Raw genomic sequence first — 25,284 nt, 5'->3', positions numbered from 1 at the left:
CTGAGGCATCTCTCTTGCCTTGTCTCACCTTCTTAAATGTGAGCTCCAGGGCAACAGAGGATGAATGACTGTGAATCAGTTGACCGCACAGGGCATAGAGTCCAGCAGCATCCACAACGTGGCCAGGAGAAGAGTGGCCCCAGCAATGTCAGGTTTTAATCACTTGTTGCATGATGTTGCTGCTGTTCATCACTCTGGCCATGTCTCTTCTTTAATGAGACTTTTTGCTTGCCTTCTCCTCCTCCTTCTCCTCCTTCTTCTGTCTTCATTTCTGCAATGAGGTGTCATAGGCTTTCTTTGGGGCCACCAACCAGCTCTCAAATTATGACATGGAGACCTATTATCAATTATGAATGATGAGCCTTATCTTATGCTTATCCCACTAGTTCATATAACTTAATTTAACCTGTTTCTCTTCATCTACATCTTGTTTCGGGGCTTTTTACCTTTCTTTCATTCGGTATGTCCTACTCTGTATCTGACTGGCTGGCAGCTGGCTGCCAGGGATCTCCAACCTCTTTCTCCCTCATTCTCTCCTCTCGAGACTAGATTCCTCCTCCATATTCACCATCCCTACCCATCCCGCTACTGCCTAGCTATTGATGGTTCAGCTTTCTATTAGACCAATCCAGTGCCCTAGGCAGGCAAAGCAACACAGATTTACATCATTAAACAAATGCAGCACAAACAAATGTAACACATCTTTGCCTAGTTAAAGTAGTATTCCACGACAATGAGGCCCACTTGTCACAACACAGCCTACAGGGCTTACAATGATCAAGCATTCCCTGTCACTGAAATATCTCTGTACCACACCAGTTATCTGCTCCTTCTCAGGTCTTGGTTTGGAAGTGGCTCCCTCGTAGGGCTCCCACAGGCCAGGCCTCTGCTGTCTCTACCCAAAGCTCCTCTCTCCCCTCCACCCCACCAGAAGAACTCTTCATGCATTTGCTACTGGCATTTGCTCTAAGGAGTCTTCCCTGCTGGACCACACAGCCCTGAGTGCAGGGATCATGCCTGCACTGATCCCTACTGTGGCTTTGTCCAGAAGAGATCAGTGAAAACTCATCGTCTCAACCCTGACTGTTGGTTAAAGTCACATGAACATTCTCGATGCTTTGGGGGGTTTTCCGCTCCTTTTAAATGGGCAAGAAGCATTGTAACCTGAGAAATCAGAAAAGAAACTGAATAGCAATAGTCCCTAATGCACTGAAATCCAATTTGATTTGCAAAAACTTGATGTATATACTTGACAGTGATGAATCTTTTATATAAAGCAATTCAGAGACCAATTCAGACAATTTTCTTCCTAAAAGCTCAAACCATGAGGTTACATTTTCAGGCTCAGAAGGGTGGGGAGGTGGGAGCTTCTTGTACCTTCTGCAAGCTAATTTCTCAAGTGCAATTGATTTTTCACAAACGGGTTGCCAGCCTCCAGCTGAAGCATTCCCAGAGCTACCCCTTGCCTGCAGGGAATTTGAACCACCCAGGAGCCATGAGTCCTATTTCCCCTTGCTGCCTTGTGGCTGGGGCTTTGATCCCAATAAAGAAAACTTCCTGGGTTGCATCTGGAACCTTCCATCATCCTTTTCTTGGAGATGCCAATTGACCCGGCCTAGATTACATACATCCTCCCAGAGGCTCCCATCCCAGATGGGTCATAAGCCAAGGGTCTTTTCCAGGGCCCATCAGTTGAGCAACAATATTGTAAACTAACTCTCCAGAGCAGGACCCTTGGAGGCTGAAGTGGGCAACAGTCTAAGTCAGAATAGTGTGGAAGCCTGGTGCCATCTGGCCCCATCTGCTTCTGCTCTGTTTCCACCCTCTGTCCTACCTCATTCCCCCTCCTTATGCCTCTACCACAAATAACTACACACTCTCTTCTTAGCTTCTGAACTTGCAGTTCTCTGTACCTGGAAAACACACACACACACACACACACACACACACACACACACACACACACACAAACACTTTACTAGACAACTAGAACCTACTGCCAACCTTACACTTAACTGGTCTTATTTTACCCCTTCAGGGGGGTCGTTGTGACTTCTCTAGTGGCTCCTCCATTACTCACCCCTCCCTTTCTGTTCCTCCCTAGGACTCACAACCACCTAACCCACTCCTGCCAGATCCATTTATTCTTTTATAGCTGGTTCATCTCCTCCTTGAAAAGTGAGCTCCATGGGGACAAGGCTTTGCTTAAGCACCAATGAATCCCTTGCTCCTTGCCTGGCACTGTGTATACAGTAGATGCTCAATAATGTTCATCAAAAAATGAGATGAATTAAGATAGGAAAGACACTGCCCTTGATTATGCAACAACATCCAGCCACATGGTGTCCCTGTGTGTCTGTGAACTCCCTCAGCTCAGAGGGTAGAAACCATTGACTTCATTCTTCCACTAGGAAACTGGCACTCGGTGGCTTTGCTCAGAATTTATTGACTGTGCAGATCATCATGTGCTGGCTCCTGGAAGCCTGAAAAGTTACCAGCAGCATTTAACAGGAGAGATAACCAAGGAGGCCCAGTCCCCTGCCGTGGCTGCTATGTATGCATTTAGAGCAATACTCGGATCCTGGGCCTGGACTCTCTCTGTCCGGTGCTCCTTCCCCCAAGTTCCAATATTTCACACATCCTGTCAGTAACCAGAGAGCTCCCCTGGCTTCTCAGACCTGAGGGCAGCTCCTGCAGGGGCCTGGCAGGGGACCGGAGGCATTGGAGAACAAGACAGGCATGCTTTCAGAAGACAAACTCCCTGTCAGAGGTGATAAAGGACCCCCGAGAACAATGAGTGATGGACTCAACGAAGTTAGACAGAAACAGGACAAATTGTGTGCGAGAGCAACACGGGTGCACATTTACATGTTGGAGGAGTAATTAGAAATGTGTGTCATAAATCTCTACACTCCTGTATAGTGCTATGGATGCCAGGCTGACATCTATTAGGGGAGAATTGTTCCCTTGGCTGGTGTGGGGATTTTTGTTGTCTTCACTTTGGAGCCTTTAATTAATAGATAAGCCCCATTGCTAGGCTGGTTTCCTGTGAGGGGCTTAGAGGGGGAGGAAGGGGAAGGGGTGATCCAAAGCGGAGGATGCTGATGACTGTCATGATCATTATGAGCAAACTTCCTGTCTGGTGACTGTGTTCAGTGTTGTCTGGAAACTGCTTGCTTATTAAAAACGGGCTCTCTAAAGGTTACTATGGTGTTGGCACGCTGGTAGCCAGTGCCTGTCTGCACTGTGACCATTGCACAGGGGCCTTGGGCAGGGACAGAGGCCCTGGAATCTGGAAGGGCTGTGATATTCTCTGTCTCCACAAATAGCTCATTAAAAAGGATCTTGTTGAGTGCTCTGTGGTGTGGAAATGTTCTCTACTGGGGACCAAGTAACAGCAACTGCAGTTGTATGCATAATGTATGTGTTCACACCCCAGGGGACTTCAGAGCACATAGGTCACAACCCCAGAAGGATGACTTAATGCCACTCTTTAAGCACAAACAGCAGAATGTTGTTTCTTTGACAAACATGTGCTTCACTCAAGTGGTACTAGACACACCATGATCAGAGTGACCATTAGAATACTGGCTTCTAAAGTGGCCCGGTCCCCCTGCCATGGCTGCCTACCATGCAGCACTAGAACAATGGGCCTGGGCCCCGGAGCATAGCAGTATGTGGCACACACAGCTAAGGCAAGTGACTTACTTAATACTCCTGAATTTCTGCCTTGACCTGTAGTCAGTATTCTCCTCTCCACTCACGAGATTGGAAATTGGAGCCCAATACTCTGTGCCCCTAGAGCCGTATTGTCTATCCCTCTTGGTGACCATGAAAGCAAACTAGAAAAGGGAAGCCAGAACGCTAGGATTATGGAATCCATAACGTACAGGGCTATTTCTCATTTTTTATAAATTTGCAAAGAAATCAAAGTGCTGAGAGAATGATGGCTAGTGTCAAGCACGCGGTTGTGCATATTGTGATACTACTTTCGAATTACTCAGCTCCAACTGGGAGCCATCTTGTAGAGCCAGATGTCTGCAGTCTCTTGTATGTTTTCCACAGCATCTGCTTTCCAGCTTCCCTGTCCCCAGCAATCCCTCACTCACTGGAGAGTGATTCGCTGCTGTTGTGGCCTGGTACATTCCCTACCTGCAGCAAATCATGCTCCAGTTTTTTGTTTTGTTTTGTTTTTTCCTCCCTTGGACCAGCTCCTTCCTTTCCCATTACTTTGCATGAAGTTGGATCGTCCTGTCTCCCTGATGTTCATGCTGTGACCAACCAGAGCACCACACGAACCTATCTGCAATGACTAGAATTAGCTCATTATTGGTCGTAAGACCCAATACCATAGACAGGTGTTGAAGTCCTTAGAGAGTACCTTGTTCCAGTTCTACCTGAAGCAAATCCTTCTGGTATTTGTACTATATAAGCCAACAAAGAGTCTGCCTTTGCCTGTCTGAGGTAGTCATAGGCCATTTGTTTGAAAGTCTTCCCCAGAGAATACTCCAGGCTGATAGACAGTAGGATCGGGACCCAATGGGTCAACATGGTAGAGATGACACTCTGACCCATCAAAGTGGAGGACAATGCTGCTTAGTGTCAGTCTACAAATGTGTTCAGACAGATTTGGGTGTGGCTGGAGAGAATGAATTCAAAGCTTAGACTCTGTCCAATTTCTCTTTCCCATAACTATCAAGAAAGAAACAGTTGTAAGAAAAGGATTTTCTGAACATACCTACTACCCTTCAGGTCTTCACACCAAGTTTTTAAACAGCAGTTGTGCCTATTTTTAACTTTAGACTTGTTTTTCCTTACCTGTTGGTCCTCTACCCTGTTGAAGGAGGAAAAAGGAATATATACCCTAAACCTTCAGTATCGTTTGTACGTAACGTAGTCTAGCTGCTACCGTCCGTGCACTGTTACACCTGAATAGTTTCTTCCTGAGAGCTGTAGGGCTCAGCAGAGACAGAATGAGTCAAATTTTCTTGAGCTCTGCTCTTTGTGCTCCTGCCTGTTTAGGTTTAATCCCCTTCCTCTTATCTTGGGAAAAGCAAATGCCTTTAAATCTCCCTTAAGAAACATTGACTCAGCTGTCCAGTTAGACATCAAAAGCCTGTTTCCTAGAGCAAGAAAATCTTAACACCTTCCAGCAATGCCCATGTTACATGCCAAGATGTGCTTAGACTACAGTAGACACCTCCTATTGGTGGTCACAGGACCCAGAGGGCACCCTCAGACGGTTGGAGAGCTCAGCACTCTCAGCTCATGCTATAAAAGCTATAAGAAACTGCAGGACAGGACCAGACTTACACAAAGCACTGGCTTTGGTACATCGCCTGCTAGCAAAATCATGACTGAAGCTGAGCTTTCTGAATGTGGTTTCAAAAGTTGGACTTCTATAACAGAGAAGAAGAGAGAACATTTCCATTCTGCAGCAGGTCTTCCAAACACAGTAGGCCTCCAGTTAGTACCTTATTAAATGATGAGAGAATGAGTTCACATCCCTGGCCCTGTGCTTTCTGTCAAGTCACTCCAAAAGCAAGTGTTCCAATGGAACCCACATCTATGGCCATTGAGTCACTGACACATCCTGTTTGAAGACACTTCATCTGCACCACTCAATGGAGGATGCCAGTTTAGCAGAGGGAGGTGTACGTCTGCCACTAGCACACTCACTCGTGCTAGGAACATTGCTGTGACTTGCAGCAGTGTCCCAGCACAGGAGGTGGTCCCAGAGACTTTAGTACCTCTCTCTGACCTCCCTGTTCTGTTGCTGAATGCCCATCTTTGACATTGTTCCCAAGACCACACAGGGAAAGAAACTCTTGCCGAACCTATTAAGCACTGGGAACTTTCTATGTATGAGCTCATCTGTTCTGCTCAGTCACATTATAAACAAGGTCCTATTCGTCTTTATTTTATATAAGCAAGAAGTGTTGTAGGATATTTGATGGCACTGTAAAATTCCAAGACTGTGTGAATAAAATTAACCTTGGATCAGGGGGCAGAGCCAGCAATTTGTTGACAAGAATTAGCCATAGAGGGTATGGAGGACCCAGCAATATGGATAGAGAGGCACAGGAAGGAGTAGAGAGGGACTTAGAGACTCTTGGTCTTCTTGGTTTGGGATGGTGTGAAGAGTCTCTCTCTCTGTCTCTCTGGGTCTATAGCTGATAAAGGTTAGCAGTTGCTGCTCGGCTTCTCTAATCTAGCAGATGTTCACACCAGCATCTGACTCCCTAGTCTTTATTGGAAAAAATCGAACAGTTTAGATAAACTGGCTCCCCTTCTAGAGAATCGGTTCAATTCCCAGCACCCATGTGGACGCTCACAACTGTCTGTAACTTCAGTTCCAGGGATCTGATGCCAATGCACATAAAACAAAGTTAAATAAATTTTTAAAGAAATTACATTGGGCAACTGTAGCCAAGCCAGTGCTGGCGGGACCAGAAATCATGCCAGGCTGCAGCCTGGGCAGCTGGGTTCTGCCTGGAGGTCTTGGGGCACAGACAGTGGTTAAAATAATTGTAGATTCAGGTGTGGCTGCTAAACAGCCAGAAAAACAGCAAAGAAGTAAGGGCCAGAGAGGCTAGTGACTTGCCTAAAGTCACACAGACTCAATTTACAGACGAGTCTGTGGCACACTCACTGTCTTATTTTCTGTTATTCCACACTTTGTTTTATTTTATGACTGACTATAGGGGCTGGAGTTATAGCTTAGTGGTAGGGTGTTTGTCTATCATAATGAGGCAGCAGGTTGGATCCTCCAATACAATTGCATGTGTGTGTGTGCTTATGTGGGTATGTATATATCATAAATGCATATATAATGCAGTATACTTTCTCTGGAGACTACTATTCATGCAAACACAGTAAGTCATCTGCATAATTTTATTTATTATACCAGAGAAGCAGGGAATTACACAGGCTTATTAAGGACTCACATATTCCAAATAAGTTGGACAAATGCAGTTTTTAAGCAGCATACAAAGCCATCCTAAAACAATCTACAGGCTTCAGAACACATGAAGAGCTCTACAGGTTATGGCCTATGCATAGAACAGGACCACTTAAGACATCTTATGCAAATATGCAAATCCAGTCTTTTTCCCTTCACACCAGCCTCATGTCCCCAACCTATCAATATCAACATCTGCCTGGAGATGGGGAAATTTGAAACTTAAGAGGACCTTGCCTCTCATCTGGGTTATTTGAGTCAAGGGAATCCAGTGGATCTTGAACACTTGATTGCTTTCTGCTCTCTGCTTTTATTTGGAGACACGGAGAATAAGGCTCACTGCAGTGTTGAGGTGGGACAATCTCTCCTCCAGCTGCAGCTTCTGGATCCCCTTTCCCAGTGCCAGTGCGTACATTGGGCCAAATGGCTCAGGCTCCTGCAGCCAACTCAACAACTGAAGAACACAGCTGTGCTTAGCCTCCTCGGCTCCACTCTGATCAGTTCCTCACGGGGTAGAAGTGTGATGCTGATCGTTGCTAATGAGGGCTGTGGGAACTGGCCCAAATTCTGAATTTGTTGCACAGAACAATTGGTTTGCTTTGCATCCCTCTTATCATTTCAGCCTTTAAAAGCTCATGGCTTGTCATCATGAGCAAGGGGCTTTCACTCCTTCAGAAAAGGCACCACCCTAACTAACTCAGGGCCTAGGAGCCGTGCTTTTCCAGCAACATGCTTGGAAGCATGAGAACTCTGGATGCTCAGACTGAACATTGAGCATGCTAGAGGCCTGGCCTCTCCAGGGTCATAAACACTGCCCCCCAAAAGGCTTTTCATTTAGCCTGTGGCCTCCAGAGCAGGGCGTATAAAAGGAGCTCCCCACTGAGAATACAGATAGGATTTCTATTTGCATATATCTTAGGTTCCTACTCTGTCTCATGCATCAGGGAGTGCTCGTTTTCCTTCGGAGAGGAGTGAAGTTTGGGGATTACAGATCTACAGGTACAAAGAACAAGTCTCTCTGGATTCTGTGGTGGGGTGCCATGGGGACAGAGTGGTTGGGCTGATTGTGGCAGTTTAGAGGTTTAAGGGTTTGAGCCAGACACTGGGTCTATTGTCAGGGGACCGCCACTCTTCTCTGTCGATGACTGCAAACAAATATTGCCACTCTATCACTGGCTGCAAGCAAATACTGCACTCCTAGACTAAACAGGAGTGGGCTGGGCTTAGACTGTTTCCTCTGGGTGCTGAATGGAGCAATGGGCGAGGCAAGCACAAGGGGTTGATGAAGTGGGTTCTAGTACAGGGGGAAACTTCTAACCCAACTCCATGGTGGGGAAGTGTTATGCATCAAACGTCTAGATCTTCAGAGTAGGTATTGGGATTCTCCTGGGACCGAGTCACCACCTTGAACTGACGCCGAAGGAAGCCGCCGTAGCGCTTCTGGTTGTCCCACTTCAGCTTGGGGCGAATGCGCCGCAGGAAGCCCCCATAGCGTTTGTACAGGTCCTCATGTTCTACCGGATCCCCATCCTGGCCCCCGTCCTCGTCCCCAGCTATCTCTGAGCTCCTCTTGGGGTATTTGCGCAAAAACCCTCCATAGCGTTTGGCCTGTTTCCTCAAGCCCTCCTCGCTGAAATGCAGTGTGTCAGCCTGCGTGGCTCCATCGTTCATCCCGTCAGCTCCCACCAGCTCAGACTCTTTTCCATCCCCAAACCTGCCAGAGAGACCCCTGAGGTTTTCCTCTGAGACACTTGTGAGGGATTGGCTTTTTTCCAGCTCCTTCAGGAGGGGCTCCAAGAGCTTGGTCAGTGCGCTGTAGCCTTTTTCCAAAGCAACTTCATTCCCCAGATCATCCTTGCCACGGATCCCAGAGGCGGTGGGGACGAGAAAAGACAAAGAGCGCTGGCATCTCTCCCACTCCTCTGATGGTGGCACCAGGTCCTGGCACTCCAGGGAGCAAATCTGAAAGGATTCCAAGGAGCATAGTAGTAATGTCACCAAATGACTTTCATCATATGAGAGATAAGAAATCAGACGTATCCCAAAGGCATAAGAGACACAAGCGAAAATCCCCTAAGTAGAAGCAAGATGTTCCTATTGACCTACATATATGCTTCCCTTCTTCCAAAGGGTATAGTTGCTCTACAAGGAGCAGAGGGGACTGCTGACACTTTAGAGATGGAGGGGTGGAGAGGTTCAGAACAGCGGGAAGAATGCGCACAGGGAATTGGAGGGCTCAGCACACCTGAGGGTGCATGTTGGAGGGACCACAGCATCTGCTTCATGATGCCATAGGGAGCATTCAGTCACCTTGACTATAATGATATTAACGGTAGCAAACGATGCTGCAACTTGAATTCTGAAGGTCTGCCGCTGGAGTCCCGGTGCTGATTTACCATACTGCCTTCCTGCGGCTGAGCAGGCCACACTGTGTACAGCTCAGTGGATACAGACTAGACTCAGATATTAAGCACTTATCATCGTGAGCTCAGGGAATCGCTTTCATTTTGTAGATAGAGATAGTGAGACTCAGAGAACAGTTTCAGAGGAAGGGAGCTAGAAAGGGCCAGAATCAAAGCCTACTCAGCCAACACTACTGCCGTCCTTCTGCAGTGCTGGGTGGGGCATGACCCAGCGCACCATCAACAGGCCAGGCGTAGAGAGTCTTGGGCCCCAGAGAGGCAGAGGCTCCAAATCCACCAAGAGGACCCTGACAGGGTTGATGGTGAGACCTGGCCAGGAGACTGGATTTGGAGGTGCCCATCAGCCAAGAAATGAAGCCTTGGAATATGTGCCCAGTGCTCCAAACACACAGCAAGCACTTCATGGTCTACACCCTGTTGCCAGGCACTTGACTGCCTGGGAGTGAGGTCTGTGTGCAGGCCTGGAGGAACCATGATGATGAAGTCTAGACTGCGGAGGGAACTAGACAACAGCGCACCCTGCTTCCCTGCTTTCTGCACTGATACAGTAAATACAGCAGACTCAGCTGCCCAGATATACCACCTCCCTTCTCTGGACTCTACCCACAAATATAATGGTATAGAGAAGCCTTGCTGAGACCTACCAGGGGGTTGATGGGATGGGGCACATCCTGAGTCCTCACTGCACACAGGGAGCACAGGGACAGGCAGTCGGCTGCATCGTTAGAGGGTACCACCACGAGGAGGCAAGCTGCCAGCATCAGTGCGGACCAAGCCATTCTGTCCCACTCTTCTGCTAGAGGGAGAAGGACAAGATGGTGAAGTTGTCCCGAGCCGACAAGGCCATATCTTTTACTCATACCTGGTGTAAGAGCAGCACAGGCAGGCATTCTCCTTCCAGTCCTGTAGGCAAGGACAGAAGAAGCTGGAGGTGGTAAAGTAGGAGTCAAGGCCAGAGAGTGAGGAGGGGCTGAGCGCTGAGTAATCGTGGCATACTGGGATCTTTTCTCTGTTCACAATCCATGGAGCAGCTCTGCCAGGCAGGCGATGCTGTGGTTTTCACTTAACAAATTGAGAAGCTGAGGCACAGGAAAATGGTTCCACATGGCTAGGGGGCTAGGAAGCCAGAGCTTGATGGGGTCTGTCCAATTGCAAGTCATTTGACTAAGGTATGCTTCTGTGTCCTGAGTCCCCAAGGATGAGTGCTCTCCCCCCTCCTTTCTCTGTCTGTCTCCCTCTGTCTGTCTATCTCTCTCTGATCTCTGTCTCTCTTTATCTCTACTCCTCTCTGTTTCTGTCTCTCTTTATCTCTTTCTCTGTCTCTCTCTTTATCTCTCTTTCTCTATCTGTCTCTCTTTATCTCTCTCTATCTGTCTTTCTGTCTCTATCTCTTTCTCTGTCTGTCTCTCCCTCCCTCCCTCCCTCACTCACTCCCTCCCTCTTTTCCTCCCTCCTTCTCTGGTACTAGGGATAGAACCAAGGGTCTCATACATGGTATACAAACATTGTATTACGACTTACACTCCTGTTCTTTCAGTTCAGTCTTTTTCAAGTCAGCACTGTTCCTCACCCTGACCAGAGCTCCACCTTCACCCCCTCTCCACACTGGCCCCCTCCTCAGCTTCTCTGATTGGAGCATGAAATACCCTTCTCAGCATATTAACTCTGGGATGGCACCCACTAGGTGGAGTAAGGCCTCATAGTCAGGCACTCTCCGTCTGGCCCCATCCCTAACCCCAACAGTCGGGAATGGGATCTACTTTCTCAGCTCTTGGCCTTGCAAAGGATGCTCTCTCTTCCTGGAGAACCTTTCCACGCCTCTTGTCACTTCCTTCCTTGATTAGGTCTCACCTGCCAGTAATTTGTACCTCTTCCATCCCAAAAGTCCACCCCCTAACTAGCTGTGCAAGCACCCTGCCCCTCCAGGCACGTGTGAGGTGCAAATGCATGCTCCCTGAACAAAGAGACAAGCTCTTGCCCTCTCTGTAGTAATTGCTTGTGGACCTCAGACAGGTTAAGCTTGTTCCTGCCTTGGGACCTTTACACGTTCTCTTCCTCTGTCTGAAGTATTCTGACCTCGGGTTTTTCACAAGACTGCCTCTCTGCATGAAATAAACTAAATGTCACAAAGCCAGACAGGCTCACACTAGCTGAGTTACTTACCTGCCCTTACCATTTCCCCAACTAGAACATTAGCTACTTTTGGAAGTCACTGACCTTAGCTGTCTTAACGTCTTATCCTAGTATTTAAAACTCCAGCCAGCACATAGTAGGCTCTTATTGAGTGCTCGGTAGATAAACTGATGGTTTGTAAGAAAGTCTATTACAAGTTGTCCCTTTCAAGAGGGGGAGTATAGGGGGGTTGAAAGGAAGGGACGTGAGAAAGAGCTCGAGGGAGAAAAGGAAAGAGGACTGTTACGTAATTATATTTCAATTAAGGTAAAAAAAAATAAAGTTGTCTCTTTCACAGTCAATTTTTAAAAGATTTTTATTTTTAATTCTATGTCTATGTCAGGTCGGGAGATAGATATTTTAGGTGCCTGTGGAAGTCAGAAGAGGGTGCCCTGGATCCCCCAGAGCTGAAGTGATAGGCAGTTAAGAGTTGCCTGGCCTGGGTGAGGGAACTAAACTTGGGTCCTTTGTAAAAGCAGTGTTCACTCTTAACCACTGACCCACCACTCTGGCCCCATCAGCCACTCTTCATAGTCAGATCACCATGTGGTTCTTGCAAGTGAACTGAGGTCCCAGAGACCTTTAGCTAGCCAGCTGGGGTTTTACTCTCTTCCGCACCTAGACATCCTGACCTTCTGTCTCCAAGATAAGAGACACTGTCTGCCTTCCCTCCTGCAAACCCCTCTTTCTCTTCTGATGTTCGGGGGCTTCGAAGGTTCACCCATGAGTTCAAACCCCAGAACACACCCCGGAACAACTCTCCTCTCTCAAAGCACACAATAGGCTCCCCAACCAGAGCCTTCCTAACCATTATCCCAGTTGCCACCATTGAGCTTCTACTGCTCTAAGCCACTATGAGGGCACTTCTGTTGCAGGGAGCTGCCCACATCTTGCCCAGAGCAGTGAAGAAAGCTAGGACGCAGGGCCCACTCTGTTGATTCACTCCACCTAACAATTGCAGTTTCTAGAACAGGTGTGAGTCACCAACAGCTAAGTCTTCTATGGCGAAATCTTCTATGAGTCCCAGCAACAACTCGCAGAGCATTGACTCTCCCCCAATCTTAACTTACCTACCAGCTGAGAGGTGGGCAAGATTGGCCCACTTTAGAGATGCAAAAACTGGGGACTGTGTCATTTGTCTGAGGTTATATGCAACTGTAGGCTAGAGTGAAGGTCCAAGTGCTTTTCCGATACTGGGTTCAAGTGATGCTGGTGCAGGGAAGCCCAGATTAGAAACTCAGAGAACTATATTCATGTGCCCTGTCCCTGTGTCTCCCACATTTCTCCCCTGCTCTATCAGAGGAGAAAAAATCAGAGGTCTGAGCAAGTGAATGCTCCACTTATGCTCAGACAAAATAAATGGTTCATGGTTTTGGGACTTTGGTTTTTGGTGTGTGTGTGTGTGTGTGTGTGTGTGTGTGTGTGTGTGTGTGTGTGTGTGTTGCTTTTGTTTTTCTGAACTAATGATAGCTGACCTGGCCTGTTATAGTATTTGAACAAATTAAACTACTGATGAGCCTATGTCAGTGTCTCACACCTGTTGGGAGACTTCCCATAGCACTGAGCTCTAAAATGACCCAATTTGGACTTGTCTATACAAAGCTGGTCCCCCAGACACAATCTCCACGGTAGCCAGAAGACTCTCTGAACACTACCATCTGACTCAGCTCTGTTCCAGCCTCTCTGGCTCTGTAATGCCTTGCCTCCCAGAGGTCTGACCCTTCTGCCCATACCCAGCAGCCTTCCCAAGACAGCTTGCATTTGCCACGTGTACACTGTATGCCTCTCTGTGCTCCATCCTGTACATAGCTTAATGCGAGGGAGTCCTCAAGGTAACCTCATAAAGCTGAAACCAATATTTTCCCTCAACTCCACAACCAAGGGCCCATTTTTGGTATTTCCCAGCCCTTGCATACAGAGTTCTCTTTGCTCCCAAACACCTGGCACCTATTATTATTACTTTTGATCCACTAATTCTCATTTATTCTTTAGAATTCAGTCTCAGGAATCACCTCCAGGAAGTTTGTCTTGACATGATCCCTTCTTAGAGCTCCTGCAGCTACCCATGCTAGCCCCAGCACATAATTACATCAAACTGTCTGAGTCTGACACAAGAGGGGATTATGTAAACGCAAAGCTCCTGAAGTATGAATGTGTGTGGTGTGATTGACAGTTGAGAGGCCACAGTTGAGAAAAATACATAAAAGAAAACTGAGTGCTAAATACCAAGAAGGAGCAGAGGCAAGTTCATGTTAGCTTTGGGGACCTAGGTATAGTTTGCATTTGTTTGAAATGTCATGAGAGGACCAGAGAAGTGTGTTGTATAGATGGATGGATGGATGGATGGAAAAGTAGCTGAACAGATAAATGGATAAATGATAAATGGTTCCCAGAGCTTCATCAGGGGCTCAAATGAGACCAGGACCTCCATACAAGTTTGTTGAGTGAATAAACAGACATTTTAAAACTGGGAGTTTTCTAAGGGTGGTGGGAGCTTAGTTTCCAACTTGTTTGGAAAAAAGTCAAAAGCCTTTGAGACATCGGACTTGCATCTTACTTTGACCCTAGCCATGTGGGAGACATACACACAGACCAGTTCCTGCTGTCCCCATTTGTATCTGCCACACGTGAATGGCCAAGTCAAACACCTAGGAAAAGCAACTTGAGGTGAGAGAGTTTGGATGGTTTTGAGAAAGTTGACCCTCCAATCCTGCCTGTCCTGGCTGTAGGCCCACCGAGTCTGTTTGGTAAGAAAAGTGTAGATTCCAGCTAGCCACTCACCACCACTTGGAGAAAGTTGATTTTCTTTGCTGTACAGCGGGGCTAATAACAAAGAGTTTGGAGGTTGTTTAGCATACAAATGAGAGACCATGTAGGCACACTAAGCCTGTGCCTGGCACCCATCAGGCACTTCCAATAAGAAAGTGTGAAGGGATGGTCTGGTCTTATGTAAGATAGGAGGGAAGGGAAAAGTGGGCAAAAAGAATGTAGAACCAACATGTAGTTGAATATGTTCTCTGCCCTGGATGGAGTCCTGGAATGTGGGAGGAGGAGTTGGTGCCCCTCATGATCACATGGCTACTGTGACAGCCTACAGTGCACCAAGCATTTGCACGTTAACTCAGAATCCCTACAGGTCATATTCCGAAACGCTTTTATAGAAAGGATATCACTTGTCTGAGCTCTCTTGACTTGACAATTCAATACCTGAGGTTAAATGTGGCTTTATACACTGGCCTTGAGACCCTCACCTCCATCTTCTTCCCTCCTTTTTTGTGAACACAAACTCCCAAAGAGAAGCTGCACTTACAGAGTCTAATGAACTGGTTAGAAGTCCTGCACTGTGGAGAGATTGGTCCATTACAGGTATACAGAGACTAGTCACCTTATCTTGGGCTGTTTTTAGCTCGCAGAACCAACCTTGCCCACCTCTGTGTCAGACATAACATCCTGTAACTAATGGATAAAAACCTTTATTGTCTTAGCAGATGCACTGGCTTCGGACCCCAAAGCTAAGAATGTCATCAGGTGACATCTTAGGGCTGTAGATAAGCTTCCCCCATCTCCTGTCCCCACCTCTCTGTTGACCCACCAGTGTACTTTAAACTTGCCTTGACTTATGACTTCCTTTGTTCTGTAAAGCTATCAAATGTCTTGGAACCGCTTCCAGGTGGGAGCATGGAATTCCCAGCTATGTTCCCAGGCCATGGTCACTTAAATGGCTCCAGAACAAACCATCTCTTATTCCCTTTAAGATGAGAGCTGTGATTTTCTTGTTTTGTTTTGTTTTGACCCCTTTAAAAGATAAGTTGCTGGGCAATGTCAGGGTGGGTCAGGGAGATTCCCAACTCTCCACTGGGGATCTGTCTATGATGTCTATGAGGGACAGAACTTGGAAGTTAGACCTACTGTGTTCTATCTCCATCTGGGTAAATGGAGAAGACAAGCAGCTTTAGCTTTCAATGGATTGAGAACTAGAAAGGCAAGCGTGAGGTAAGCGCGCCCAGTGACCCAGAGGAAGGTAGGCTGATGCCCTCCCAGGTGCACTTCATGAAATGTGTCCTTGGCCACACTTAGGGCACATGTAATAGCCTGAGGGTGGGGGGGGGGAGACAGGTGGAGGGAAGAGGTGTGCCTATCCTAACAAACAGAAGAGAGTGATCTGGACATACCCTACACCATAGTCACATGATCCAAATCTTTTCTTCCTGTCCACAGACGTGTTCTATGGGTTTCTATGGGCTTCATCTTTCTGGAGAACCCCAGCTCCACTGACAGCTGACCGAAGCTATTTCCATGCCACAAAAGCATCATTAGCTGCTGAAACAGAGACTCGGTGGCTCACAAAACCAAAGGTGTTTACTGTCTGACCCTTCACCAAGGAAGTATGCTGGTTCTGCCTCATTGACTTATATCAATCTGATAGGTTTCAGCTCATTTTCCTGGGTCTCCAGACATGCGGATATATTATCTAACAGTAATATAGCCATCTCCTGGCAGGAGAACAGGTGGGTTTACTGCAGTAGAGGCAGAGTGTGTCCTACACTCCACAAGTTCTGGATTCTGGTGGCAGAGTCCGTTAAAAGTCACAACTCACCTGGGACTTTAATATTGCTTGAGAAGTAAAACCGTGGGCTCATCAAACAGCCCCCAGCACCCTCTCTCCATGGGCCTCCATGGACAGTGTTTGTACCAGCACTCTGTGGGCAGTGTCTGTTAAAGGGCCAGCACAGCGTAGGAACTCTCTCCCCTGTTGATCCAGAGTCCCTTGAAAGAGTTGGTTTTGTTTTGGTTGAGTTTTGCTCTCTACCCAGTTCAGAGAGATTTCTACAGTAGCCAGCCAGGGCTCCAGAGACAGCAAGCATTTTTATTTGAAAAGCTAGGGAGGAATAATAATGGCATGACTTAACATCACAATTATCTCTGGGAGCAATGTGTGCATATGATTATTCCTATTTGGAGGAAGAGGAAATGGAAAAGTTAAGAATGAAGTCACTTGCTTAAGGTCACACGGTGAGTCAGGAGAACTGGGGCTCTCACACCCACCTTGACACATGCCAGTGTTTCTGTGACCCTCCTGTGACAACCACCCTGGAATCTGTCAAAGGCTGTGTGAGCCACTGCCAGATGCCTCCAGATGGCCCCCTGAAGCAGGCTATCAGCACAGGCTCAGGCTCCAGGGGGAAACTGTGGACAGAAGCAGCAAGCTCTGGTAGCAGGGCTGGGATCCACAGATCCCCCATGTGGAGGCCAAATGCTTCATATCTTTTATATGAATCACCTGCATCAATGATCTGGCCACTGTCAGCCCCACTTCCTAGATGGGAATACGGTGACTCAAAGAGACCGGAACTAGGTACAGAGTTAATCCGCTGACTGCACAAACGGACACGTGGCATGTTCTGTGGGCTATCCCCAGACTTTCACACACTGCTGAAGATGAAATCATTTTAGGACTCTTTACCTTACTGGAAAATAGCAAGTTCATTTTTGTGGGTTCCCAAGGGGCTATCAAAGGAAGGCTCTGAAACTTGAGGGTGTTCCTTGTTAAGAAATGCCCACTAATAGAGGATGGGCGATCAGCTTGCAGAAATAGCTTTGGTCCTGGGAGAAAATGAGCCAACCTTTTGTTCAGCAAGTATCAAAGCATAGACACAGGACCAGGCCTTGCCCAAAGGTCATCACATTTGCTGTGCAGAGACAGATAGAACTATGGGTCCTGCAGTCCAGGCCACAACAGTCATGGGTTCACTGATACCATTAGCCGCAGTTTTAAAGGGATGCTTCTCCGCTGTCAGATTTGTAATGGAATCTCCTCCCTAATTGCCATTTGGTACACTTACAAGATAAGGAGAAAGAAAAAGGGAAAATGAGAGGTTGGGGAGAGAGATGAAGAGTCAGAGAAAATGGACACAGGTGGGTGGGGTGTGGATTCAGGGGCAGGTGGGTGGGGACAGTGTAGATGCAGGGGTGGGTGAATGGAAAAGAGGGGAGGAAAAGGATGGAAAAGAAGCAAGGAAAAGGAGGTAAATGTCAATGTCCTCTTCTGCTTCTCCCTGAATCTGCCTCTTGAGCTACATAGTAACAGCTCAGGAAACCCTTATCAAGGTAAATTGAATTTTGCAGGAATAAGACTGGAGAAGAAGCCACCATGGACTCTGGTGAGTACATCTGCAACTAGTGGCCAAGCCTCCTGGCCGGTGAGGCAAATGGGGTAGGGTGAGGGGAAAACTGAGGAGGTCACCTCCCTCAGGTGTGGCTACTGAGCTCTGGTGGAGGTGTGGAGTGGAATCCAGGCTGAGCTGTCAAGGACATGGGGACATAGTTCAGTATCTCTTCCTACTGCGGTCAGCTCTGTCTCTGTTGTTTTAGCCCCTCTTCAGACCCACTAAGATCGGCCAATCACTTATGATCTGAGATGAACAAACTGGTGAGAGAAATCATCTGCTGGCCACACTTTCTCAGATATGCATTAAAACCAAACCAGCAGCCACTGACTCCTCTAAGAATGAGGGGGAGATCTAACAAATAGAAAAGTTAAGCCAGGAATGAGACATCATGGAGGAATTTCATTGTCAGGGAGGGCAGATAAAGAAATGAGGTCATCTGTAGGGGTGAGGAGAGGAACACTGGCCCCAGAGATATTTGACTTTTAGTCATACTTCCCTGGAAGAGCACACAGCGGCATGGAATGGGATTACTGTTGATGTCATATAAGAGGGAGGCTGTTCATTTTGAAGCCAGCCATTTTGAATCAGTGGCGAGGCGGACCATAGTAGCATTTACTGAGTACCTACCAAATGCCAGGTGCATACATACAGCCTCTCATAGGAGCCTCACAATAATGTGAGGGAAAGGACGTTGTTATTACCTTCATTATATCGGTGAGGAAATTAAGACCCAGAAAGGGAAAGCAGTTGTTGCAAAATTGCACAGCAAATAAAGGATGGTGAATATGGGGTTTGAACTCAGCATAGGCTCAGGTGTGGCCTTATACTCTTAGGTCATCCACAGAAAATTCTTGAAGTAATGCACAGGGACTCCTGTGAGTTGCCACAGCCTCCCATGAGCTTTCCCAAGCAACCCAGAGCCAACCACTTGAGCAGCCCTCTTCAGCAAAACAGTGGAGCCTACCACACAGCTTCGATACCACACTCAGCTGCCAGCTACTCCACCTGCCACCCAGGACACTGAGCACTGTGAGGACAAAGCAAAGGTCTCAGGATTGTGTCAGTAAACACACACACACACACACACACACACACCAGCACCATAACTCACCGCACTGTGGCTGCCTCAAGAGCTTCCCCCACGCAGATCTCCAAACCTGGAGATGAATGGCCTGCAAAGACAGAACAAAAGACAAAAGTGGAGTGGAGTGGAGCACCGGTGAGGAGAACAGGGGAGGAGGGTGAGCAGTGCGGGGGAGGAGAGCCCCCATGAGAAGGAGCAGAGAAGGACTGACATTCTGAAAGATCTCACAACAGACCTTGACAGCAATGCCTGTCAGATTAAAAGATGAACAGTGTATATTTCACCAACCCTTGGCGGAGGGGTGATAATGAGTTTGCTGTCTGTGGGAGGGCACTTGAAACCAGATCCAATAACCTAAAGAGCTTGGAGGCTTTATTAAGGGATACTTGTAAATCTTGAGAGGTTCTCAGAAAAGAAAAGAAAAGAAAAAAAAAAAAAAAAAACCCAGGGAAAAGTAACAAGTCCCAGAATTTACTGCTCAACCGTGGAGTGGTCTACAGCCACCTTCTTGGAAGCTCGCTAGCTTTTCACTGATGTCAAACTTTGGGTTTTCATAATCATGTTTTTGGATGTCGGCTTTGTTATAAGAGAGCCCCTGGCTTTCCCCAAGTGAGCTTCCTGCAGCCTAACCTCCGGGCAGTAACTGGCTGTAATTTACATGAAAGCAACAAGTCTTTTCAAAGTAAAATTGACAGAAGTCCTGCTCAGCCTGGGTATCCAGCTAGCCACGCTCCCACTTTCTTTCCTGGTTCCCTTTCAACCAAACAACCCCAGACTCGATTCTCAGTAAAAATCGTAGCAAATTAGCACCTCATCAGCGATTAAACATGAATTAGAAAGAATAAGGAGGGCAGCACTTGTTTATCCATCGATGGTGCTGATGGATAGTTGGCAAATGCCAAGTCCTAAACCTCATTCATTAATGTTTCCAGCCCTTGTTCTCTAAGTCGGTGAGGAAGATGACCTTTAAAATCGGGCTAATTAGTGAAACCTTGGTCTTCTACCCAGGATGCCCCTTCTTCCCAGACTAACATGGGGGCTGTGCGGCAGAGCCAAGGCACAGCTAGTACCTGTGTAAGGAAGGCATGGGTTCTATCGAGCAGGCAGCTCTTTAGACTCAATGACCTGGCTTCTGTAAACTAGCCTTGAAACTATGACTTCGTGTACTGAGTAATCAGAGCCAAACCTGACTTCCCCCAGCCCAAGCTGCCACGGGTCCCTCTGCCTAGCAGCAGGAGCAGATGCATAAAGCCAGAATGCTTGAGCTCCAGGCAGATCTTACCTGTTCACTGCTTTGTCCCCGGTAAGCTTCTGGCTGTTCAGGTGGTGGCCGATCCAAGATTCAGGAAGCACCCTGACTCTAGCTCAGAGAAGTGCCAGAGAGGAAGCTGTGAGGGCTACCAAGTCCCCTTAGAATGCAGTTCTGAAGCCTTTTCCCCCCTTTTATGGGTGAGAGTCTCCCCCTGTCGCTCAGCCCTCTCAGCGCTCGCAGAGCACAGGCTGCCAGCAGCCAATGGGGAAGTGGCAGAGCAGTCAGAGCTCAGACCCCCAGGCCCTTCCACTCAACTCCCTGGGCCTGGGTGAAACACAATAGCTGCTCTTGGTGATGGGATGTGGAGGAGGACGCAATCGCGCAGTCTGGGGGTGGATGCTCGGTGTAGTGCTGTTTGTCACTTCAAATTCGGCCACTTTCAGCATTAGGAGAGTGTCACAGGAAGACAGAGACAAAGGTGGGGAAAGGCAGAGACAGGAACAGGCAGAGAAAGGTGGAGAGACACAGAGAATAAAACAGAAAAGCAAAGAGAAAGTCCGCGGACAGAGAATGGAAACAGAAAGCCAATGTCTGAGACACCAGGATCGACCAGGAGATAAAGAAGGACAGGGTCAGAGAAAGAGGAACCCCGGGGCAAGGAGTGAAGGCTCTCTCAAAACGCAGGGACCAAGGGATGTCCTAGAGTATCCGAAGCAGCTCTTGGTTATGGAAAAGGAACGTTCCGCTCCGAGTTGTCTGGGTCACACGCACACTGGGATGTGTGTGAGCGTACATGTGTCCTAAGGTGCGAACTGAGTTGGGTACCTGCCTGAGCTGATGCCAGGCTCTACCCTTCCTCACAAGCAAGAACTGCTGTTCAATTTTCCGTTTTTTCTGGCAATAACATGGAGTGAGTATTATGAAATCCTGCTCCGAGCACTGGCTATGATGTGCCGCCTTTGTGTGGCTCTGGGTGGGGGCACATCTGCCTGGTGTGAACCCTCCACCACACCATGCGCAGCCTGAAGGTTCTGCACAGCTGTAAGTAACTCCCAGAATGCGGGCATCTGAGTTTAGAAGAAAACAAGCGTGTCCCTTTAGTCAGCAGCAGAGCTGTTCGCCTTGGTTGGGAAACTGCCAGGGGCTGACCAGGCGGTACATGTCACGAACACCTGGGTTGTACCAGGCGGTGAATAAAGATGTCAAGTTTAATTCTCGTGGCCTGGCCAGGTGTGGCAGCATAGGCTGGAGAGCTAAGAAACTGGCCACTGAACACAACATGTCAATCACCAAGACTTGTAATCCAGACCCAAATGGATCTGGCCCTAACCATCTACTGGACAACTGCCCACCCTGAGGACTTGGCGAGAATGTCCATCTCTGAGACTCAGTCCGTTTGCCTGACAAAGTAGACAGGAGCTACAGCTAGTAACATTGGAAGTGTGGGTTTAATTTCTGTCTCTGCCACTCACCAGCGCAGAGTCCAAAGCCAAGTTAGTGGAATCAGCCTCAGTCTGCTTATCTGTAGAATGGGAGAAAGAGCCCCATTGAGAAAGGAGGAAATGCAAGAACATTTGCCATAGCTGGCACATGGCCAGTACTTCCTTTCAGCTGTCCTCATGGTAGCAGTGATTAACTGATGGTGCTCTGATGTACCAACCACACTTCGAACTTCTCTGGGGCAGCATCCTCTCTCTGCTGCTGGGCCATTGTGTGATCTCATACAACTAGGATGACAGAGGGGCCATTTGGTGAGTAACTGGTACATCACAGACATGCCACTTGTTTCACTGTGTCTTCAGAAAAGCCATGCTACAGTGTGGTTATCACAATGCAGCCTTGTGTGATTAAGCAGCTGGGGTGTGGTGTAGTGACAGCCATGTCGGGGAGTGGGAAGGTCCCAGGTGCCCCCGTCCCTCTGGGCTTGACTCCAGGCCCCCTGCTCTTTCTCATCCCCACCTTAAGCTTTTGTTCTGCAGGGTACCTCTCACAGAGTGAATGCAGCACCAGCTCTGGCAGGCAGGAACATACAACCTCCAGGCGCTTGCACAGCATCTAATAGCCAAGTCTTCCTGTTGCCAAGATGGAGCTCCTAGTGTCTCTAGCCCTGTTATCCATGGGTCTCACAACCTGAGAATAAACTGTTTCTTCATCCTCAAGGTCTAACTCTCAAGCCATTTGCTCCTCTATTCTCTTTAGCTCCCCCTCCTTCCCCATAATCACTACCTACATAAGTGCTTGGTAATAACCTTGGAATAGACCAAGAATACTATAAGAGACAGGGCAGCATCACTGCCACAGCTGGAAGTCAGCAGATGCTAGAAGAAAGAGCAGTGGGAATGCTACATCATAAAGAGAAGTAAGTGCAGGGAGGCAGAGATGCTCAGTGTTGAATAGCCTTAACCTGAGGCTATTGTAGCACCAAAAGCAAATATTTCAGGCATTTATTTTTCCTCTATCTTCAATGTCCTCAAAACATACACACAAGCATGCATGCATGCACGCATGCCTGAGCACACACACACACACACACACACACACACACACACACACACACGACTGTCTATGTACACAGACACAGTTACTGCACATGTGCAGAAGACGAGAAACAGACCCTCCTAATCCCTGGGGAAACCTAACACAAAGTTTGCATCTCCCTTAGGCCTGGAACACATATCCCTCCCACTTGGGGTCCTGATGCAGGCCTCTGAGCACCATCACAGGAGAACAGGAAACCAGGCTCACTGGACTGCCCTGTGGGCTGACTTTCTCCATCACAACTGATGGGTACCTCATTTAGATGCACAAACAACCGAGTCATCCTCTGAGAGCAAGACAACAGTTCCAGCTTTATCTAGTGGTCAGGACTAATTCCTGAGTTCTTTCATGCTCCTGGACCACCTGTCCTCAGTGAGTGATGATCTCTAATTCAGACCCTGAAGTGGACAAGAAACAAAGAATAAAGGGAAGGAAATACTTGATGCAATCATTCCTCAAATTGTGCTGTTAGAAAGGGTTCAGGAAGCCCATGTTAGAAGACAGAAAAGAAAGAAATGAAAGGTAGCTCTTCCTTCTCCATTGCCATAACCCCTCTCATCTACCAACTGTCCTGTGATGAGCTGTGGCCCTCACCTTCTTCTTGAAGACTGAGAAACAGTCGGGGAGATGGCAAACAGACAAATCACCTTGGAGTAAACCTATCCAAAGATGTGAAAAATAAGGAACAGTTTAAAACACAGAAGGAAAAAATAGGAAAAGAGGAAAAGACACTAGAACATGAAAAGACTTCCGAGGATCATTCATTGGACAAATCAATACTGTGAAAATAGCTATCTTACCAAAAGCAATATTGGAATCAGAATCCCAGCATCTTAAAATCCCTATAAGAGCACAAAAGACCCAGATAGTCAAAGCAATCCTAAGTGAAAAGAGTATTACTTGGTTTATCACCATACCTGATTTCCATTATGTGCATGGTACTGGCACAAAAACCAACACTGAGAGTCAATCTGAGACACAATGGAGAACCAGATACAAATCCATGTAGCTACAGCCACCTGATCCTTGACAAAGATGAAAACACACACACACACACACACACACACACACACACACACACACACACAGGAGAAAAGGTGACACTTTCAGCAAATGGCATTGGGAAAACTGGATAACCATACATAGAAGAATGAGTCTTTCCTCTTACCCTGCACAAAAATCAACTTCAAATGTATCAAAGACCTAAGTATAAGACCTGCAACTCTGAAACTTATAAAAGAAAATGTGAGGACATGTCTTAGTTCCCTTTCTGTTGCTGTGATAAAACACCATAACCAAGGCAACTTAAAGAAAAAAGCGTTTATTTGGGCTAATGGTTTCAGAGGGATGAGAGTCCATCATGGCAGCAGGGAGGCATGGGAGCAAATCAGCAGGAACACAGCAGGAGCCAGAAGCTGAGAGGTCACAAAGCGAGGCAGTGGAGAGCAAACTGGGAATAGGGTGAGAGCATACAATCTCAAGGCCCATACCTAATGATTTACTTCCTCCAGTAAGACCACACCTCCTAAACCCCCAAACGCCAACAGCAACCGAGGATCAAGTTTATAAATATCCACGCCTCTGAAGGGCATCTCTTAGTCAGACCATTGTATCCTACTGTTTGCCTCCACAGGTTCACGGCCAGTAAAATGCATTTAGTCTAACTTCAAATGTCTCCATAGTCTTTTACAGTTTCAACACTATTTACAAATAACAAGACACAAAAACCATTGTGCCCAAATTCTGAACCCTCAGATTACCAAGAGACCCATTTCAATGCAAAAGCAAAGAGTCTTTTATTGTTGTTTAATGACCTAACTCAGGCTCTTTATCCATTCATAACCACAGATGGCAGGAGAAGGACCCTGAGAAATTTCGAGGCAGGAACTTATAGGGCAGCATAAGGGGTGTGTCTAGGGGTACACAACAGTCTCAGGATTGGTGAGCTTTCGGGGCTTGGAGGACCTGTCTTGTGTTGATTGGCCAACTGGTTGTTATGGCCTGTAGGCCCTCCCAGGGCGATTGCTATGCTCTGCACATCACTGTTACACACTTTTAACATAAAGCATGCCTCCCCCCTCCCCCCCCCCCCCCGCTAGCTAACTTCTGATTGGTTCCTTGCCACAAGGAGGGTATCTGACCTCCTAGTGACTAAGGTAGGAGGGGGCAAGGTCAGCCAAGCATGTGTTGAATCTTCTGTAGACTGTCATGGCTGCTAAAGCAGGGGGCTGGTCCCTTCAAAAACAATCTCTTAAACTGTCAACCGCTGTAAAGAAAAAAAAACATAAACTACATATTTCCAACATATAAGGACATGTAATATACATTACTAGTCCAAAATAGAGGGATGAGAGCACCGTGAGAAAATGCACCAAAGGAAGACCAAAACCCAGCAAGGCAAACACCAAATCCAGCATCTCTACATCTGAAGTCTAGAACAGTAGTTTTAAAGAGCTTAGATGGCTCTGACTCTCTGGGTTCATTGTCTGCAACATACATCTCTTTTTCTCTTGGGGCGATCCCACTGCCTGTATGGGGATCTCATTGGCAGATGTCTAAGGTTCTGGCATCTCCAATATTGTGGGGTCTCCACTGAAACCCAGACTTTACTTTCCCAGCTTCACACAAAGGCCTTTCCCCTCCCAGGGCCTTCATGCGGGGACTCCCTTGCCATTGCCTGGCCT

General features: G+C 47.4%; 1 protein-coding gene across 2 annotated transcripts; it reads right to left on the bottom strand.

Moving 5' to 3' along the window:
* Window positions 1-8,167: 8,167 nt before the first annotated feature.
* On the bottom strand, window positions 8,168-20,504 carry Pdyn (prodynorphin). Of its 2 annotated transcripts, none has more exons than XM_051183415.1 (4): window positions 20,093-20,504; window positions 18,838-18,898; window positions 10,029-10,180; window positions 8,168-8,923 (listed from the first exon to the last, which is right to left on the bottom strand). In XM_051183415.1, exons 3-4 carry the CDS (start codon window positions 10,161-10,163, stop codon window positions 8,309-8,311), a joined length of 750 nt encoding a protein of 249 aa, XP_051039372.1. In that variant the 5' UTR covers window positions 10,164-10,180; window positions 18,838-18,898; window positions 20,093-20,504; the 3' UTR covers window positions 8,168-8,308. The 2 variants fall into 2 exon arrangements, with proteins under 2 accessions (XP_051039372.1, XP_051039373.1); XM_051183416.1 differs by having other exon boundaries at window positions 10,029-10,177.
* Window positions 20,505-25,284: the final 4,780 nt, after the last annotated feature.

The sequence above is a fragment of the Phodopus roborovskii genome, unplaced genomic scaffold (assembly GCF_943737965.1).
Source record: "Phodopus roborovskii unplaced genomic scaffold, PHOROB, whole genome shotgun sequence".
Taxonomy (NCBI): domain Eukaryota; kingdom Metazoa; phylum Chordata; class Mammalia; order Rodentia; family Cricetidae; genus Phodopus; species Phodopus roborovskii.
Note: the sequence above shows the minus strand (reverse complement) of the source record. Positions and strands in the feature narration are given on the sequence as shown.

Excerpts from the sequence above, each read along its gene's own strand:
- Pdyn (XM_051183415.1), bottom strand. The coding sequence starts at position 10,163 with ATGGCTTGGTCCGCACTGATGCTGGCAGCTTGCCTCCTCGTGGTGGTA. Across the intron at positions 8,924-10,028 it reads CCCATCCCATCAACCCCCTG|ATTTGCTCCCTGGAGTGCCA; the intron begins GTAGGTCTCAGC and ends GAATCCTTTCAG.